Consider the following 5060-nt stretch of genomic DNA (forward strand, 5'->3'; position numbering starts at 1 on the left):
TTAAAGGAATCCATTCCCCATGCAAAAATCCAGCCAGTAAACAAAAAGCGAATAAACCCAGAATAAAAATGCATATTTAAAAAAAAAAAATCGACTTAACATTTTAGTATAGCCACAATGACAACGTCAAATACGGTTTCAATCACTGCGTATTTCCCCCCCCCTCACCAGACTTTTAAATGAATCTATTCCCTATGCAGAAATCCAGCCAGTAATCAAAACGCGAATAAAAACAGAATAAAAATACATATTTAAAAAATGACTAAACATTTTAGTATAGCCTTACTGCGTAATGTTCGCAAAAATGCAATTCTTGGCAGTGCGCCTGTGTGGGCGGCGTAGTTGGGAAACGAAGCGAATGAACAAGCCGTCACTTCTTGCGCACTCCCACCGCCTGGCCCTTCTACGTGTGTTTTTGCCTTCCTGTTTTCCTTCTTCAGTCCCTCGTCGACTTTAAACATTTAAGGAGCGAACAAGTCCCCCGAACAAGACTCCGACGTACGAAACATGCGGCAACAACAGGAGGAAAGCGTGTGTTTCATTTTGGCTGTCGTCTTCCACTCGTCCCTGTCGATTGCGCTGAGTCAAGCAGGTAAAACACATTTGAAATGTCGGCCAAATATATTGAAGCAAAATCTTGACATCGTTTTCTCGCTTTTGAAAAAAAGTATCGCGTTTATGCTATCAAAAGTTTTACAATTGACACACCTGGTATTGCGCACTTTGCCGTCCTAGCCTGACCGAGGAAAACATCCGTCATGTTTTCTTTGCGCTAACAATTTGTTAAGACGTGCTATAAAGATCTAAGTAAGAGTTCATGTTCCATTTCTGTCCAGTATGAATACAGCCCCTGTAAAAAAGCGTGAGAAAAAAAATTAAAATTTCCCATGCGGTGTAACAATGTGTTCTCGGAGTCCCCGAGCATCTGACACTTCATGGATGAGAAAAACATCGCCAGAACATTCCTCACTCGATCTCACGCCGTCCCCATTGTTTGCCATCTTTTCTGACACGACCTAAATTGGTTTTTAACGTTTTTGCCCCCCCCCCTAAAAAAGGTCAGCTTCCTCCACCGACGGGGCTATCGTACCGGTGGCTCGACCCGTTTACGGTGAACGTGTTTTGGCAGAGGCCCAGCCAGCTGTTGGACGGCTGTGTTGTGCAGTACCGATACGGGCCGCACAATGTAAGTTGCGCAAACAAATTCTGTTAAAACGCCGGCGCTGTTACATAACTCAAATGTGTGTTGTGTTATCATTTCAGTCTTGCACAGAATGGACCAATTTTACAGAGACTCTTCTGACGGATGAAGCTGGCTCCTCTGGCTGGAATTTCAAAGTCCGAACCGAAGGACTGCGAAACTGCGGAAAGAACGAGAGCCTACCCGCTAACATCGCCATTGTTGACAGCGAGGAACCTCGAGGTACAAACAATTTTGAATTTTTACTATTTCGACTGGAAGCTGGCGCATTTTCTTTAATGAAATTCATGTTCATCATTATCCATTCATTATCTATTTTTTAAAAAATTAATTCATGTAGTATCTATCAATATCCATTCATAACAATAGCGGTAAAAATGAGTCAGAAAAAATCACAGTGTTGAAATTTCGTCGGAATACACTGTTCAAACGTCAAACAAACATTTTGGGTTGAACAACATTTGTCATGGGCGACTATATTAAGATTGACGACGTCATGGATATTTTCAGATCTATTTTTCACGTGACACGAATCCGCACATTTGTAGCATAATGCTGTGATTAGCGGTAGGTCGACATCAAAGCTAGCAGAGATGACTGGTCGACAAATCGATTGAAGACAACAGCCCGACATCTTGAGGGTGTTACCTTCCACTCACTGGTTGCTTTTTGGACTTGACAGCTCAGCTGGTGACAGACTTCAAATGTTTACACAAAGCAGAAATAACGGATTGTTCCTGGATCCCACGTGATACCTCTCTCAACCTGACTCTCTCTTACAGGTGAGGGGAAAAAAAAGATACATGTAGAAGCAAATCATTTTGGATCAAGCGCCTGATGCATTTTTCCTCTCCTCACAGAATTTGTGGCAGCTCTTCAGAAACCATACAAAGTTTGAAGGAGTGCGAGCGGCCTTATCGCAACGGAGCGAGGGACGGCTGTTACCTGAGTGCCGACTTTGTCACCGAAGACATCTGCATGCTCTTGAGAAGCAACGCTTCGATCCAGACGTTCAGACCTCAGCGAGGTCCGTCAACCATCCGTTGCACGGATGTCAAACGGACACAATGGAAATGTTCCCAACACTTGTGCTGCTTCTCCTCAGTGGTTGACCCCCCAAAGCTGCATGTAAGCGTGGAAGGTGAAAAGCTGAACCTGAGCTGGACACCCCCTGAAGTGTTCGCAGACTGCAGTTGGACCTACGAGTTGTGCTACAGCAAATGCGACGAACCCAAGGTACTTTTGGGAAAGTCAAAAAGAAAAAAAAAATATTTTCAAACCAAATGTTTTCATCTCGTTGATGCCGATCTCCTAGAAATGCCAGAGCTTCATTCCACATGGAGAGATGAGCCAGATTCCCTACGATAGAAGTTGCCGTTATGACTTTTGGTCACGGGTCACAAGTGGCAACTACTGCGAGAAAGTACAAAGCGACTTCAGTGAAGTTCCAGTTGTAGTTGGTGAGTCAGATTTACACATTTATGAGACTAACTGAGAGAGCTGATATAGTATATCATAATGTATATATGTTTGTGTGTGTCTGTGTGTGCGTGTGTGTGTGTGTGTGTATGTATATATCTTTTTTTTTTTAACTTTTTCTTAAAACACACACGTGTGCGTGGTTTAAAAAAATAGGGTTTTGTTTTTATGATATATATATATCTATATGTATATATATAGATATATATATCAAAAATAGGGTTTTGTTTTTTATATATATATCTATATATAAAAACAAAACCCTATTTTTTGATATACCGTAATTTTCGCACTATAAGTCTCGGTTTTTTTCATAGTTTGGGTGGGGGGGGCGACTTATATGTATGTATATATCTTTTTTTTAAAAACTTTTTCTTAAAACACACACACGTGTGCGTGGTTTAAAAAAATAGGGTTTTGTTTTTATGATAGATATATATATCTATATATATACATATAGATATATATATCAAAAATAGGGTTTTGTTTTTTATATATATATCTATATATAAAAACGAAACCCTATTTTTTGATATACCGTAATTTTCGCACTATAAGTCTCGTTTTTTTTCATAGTTTGGGTGGGGGGGGCGACTTATACTCAGGAGCGACCTATATACATATATATGTTGTTTTTTTATATATATATTATGTATATATATATATATATATATATATATATATGTTTTTCTTTCACTTTTTGGGATATTTTATGGCTGGTGCGACTTATAGTCCGAAAATTGCGGTATATAAATATCATAAAAACCAAAACCCTATTTTTGAGATAGATATATACACACAGACCGATTCAAAGTCCATCTAAATCGAGATTATTACCGCATCTAGATTGTTTTCTTTTCTGCCACAGGAGTGGACAAGCCCGACGTATCACCTACAGCAGTGGCCATCGGCGTGGCCGTCGTCCTGTCTGTTGGCGTCCTTTTGGCCTGTTATTGCTTCAGAAGGTGGGACGTGCGAATCTCGTGTCAATACCAGTCTCCAAAGTTGTTTCTCAAACTGGCATATTGTGTCGTCCTTGCAGGCACAGCGCCGTTCTCCTTCCCGTCATACCCGATCCATCAGGGCTATTAAAGGACATGATGATGAGCGGAAGCACAGAGACTAAAGTAATGAGAAAAAGATTTGAATCCATTGTGCTCGAAAGAACCAAAGCACTAACTTTGTTCTTTTTCATTTAAGGCTTCCACAAATTTATACACGCCCGTGCCAGAAGCCATACAACCGTGTAAAATTCTGGCAGCTCACGAAACCATCAGCCCCTGTAAAGTCATAAAACACAACCGGCAGGATGAACTCCCGTGTTGACGAGAGGCTCAAACGGTCCAAGTCGGACAACAAGGAAATGGACTGTATCATCCTCAAAGACTACTTACTCCCAGTCAGGGCATAGAACGGCGGCGTTGTTCCGCACCATAAGTGGATTTGTTCACAGCCGTCATGTTTGACCGCTGTAGAAGGAGGAAACAAACAAACAACAAAAAATCTGCTGAATGAGTTTACATGTGGACAAAACACACTCGGAGACAAAAACAAGAGATCTTCGGAGATTTGTCGTCGGTGTCTGTCCAACTTGCACTTTAATTTGATTTGTTCAACTCAGGAAAGAGTTTATTGACCATTTATATATTTAAATGGTATCACTGTCCACAAGAAATTGTAGTCTGCCTTTGTATGTGAAACACTGATCAGCTAAAACAAACTACAACGTACAAGATAATCGGACCTGTTAAGCCTGTTATCTTGCTTATACATTGCACCATCCACCGTGCTCGAGGTTCAAGGAAACATTGTTTTAAAAAAAAAGAGCTTTTGCACATAACTTCTAATACTTACACGTTTAAAGTGCTTTTCAAAGTAATAATCAACTTTGCAACTGCATCTCTGAAATTTCATAGGTATAATTTATTTATTTTTTGGGGCTCTTTTTATTTTTTTTAATGTACTGTATTGAAAGCACATGTTTTAAAGTTGTCAACATATATGTATAAATTTTGAATCAACTTGGTGAAAATATATTACGAAATAAGCAAGTTATGATTTATTTTCAATTTACTTTCATTGCTCTTAATGCGAACGTTGCCCCCACCAATGTGGCCACCACGAAGGCCAAGAGTCTCTCACTCGCTTCCAATCACATGACGCCGCACAATATGTTGACTTCAAGGACACTCGGAATTGAGCAATGTATACGAACGCTTGCGCTAAATGTACAACTTTCCCTGGTCAATTTCAACATAAACTACGCCTAATTAATGCTACAGTTGTAATTTTATAATATTTAATTAGTATAGTAAACTGACCATAAAGGGCATTCTATTCTATATGGTCAATACATTGGTCGACGAAACTCCGCCCATTT

At 39.9% G+C, this 5060-nt stretch overlaps 1 protein-coding gene across 1 annotated transcript; it reads left to right on the forward strand.

The window, feature by feature from the left end:
* The first annotated feature begins 334 nt into the window (after positions 1-334).
* Positions 335-4731, forward strand: LOC133162862 (uncharacterized). Its single transcript, XM_061292345.1, has 10 exons — positions 335-592; positions 1059-1186; positions 1264-1423; positions 1884-1983; positions 2062-2228; positions 2307-2437; positions 2517-2661; positions 3549-3645; positions 3723-3807; positions 3881-4731. Exons 1-10 carry the CDS (start codon positions 508-510, stop codon positions 4004-4006), a joined length of 1224 nt encoding a protein of 407 aa, XP_061148329.1. The 5' UTR covers positions 335-507; the 3' UTR covers positions 4007-4731.
* The last annotated feature ends 329 nt before the right edge of the window (positions 4732-5060 follow it).

This window comes from Syngnathus typhle, linkage group LG1, assembly GCF_033458585.1.
Source record: "Syngnathus typhle isolate RoL2023-S1 ecotype Sweden linkage group LG1, RoL_Styp_1.0, whole genome shotgun sequence".
In the NCBI taxonomy this organism is placed as follows: Eukaryota; Metazoa; Chordata; class Actinopteri; order Syngnathiformes; family Syngnathidae; genus Syngnathus; species Syngnathus typhle.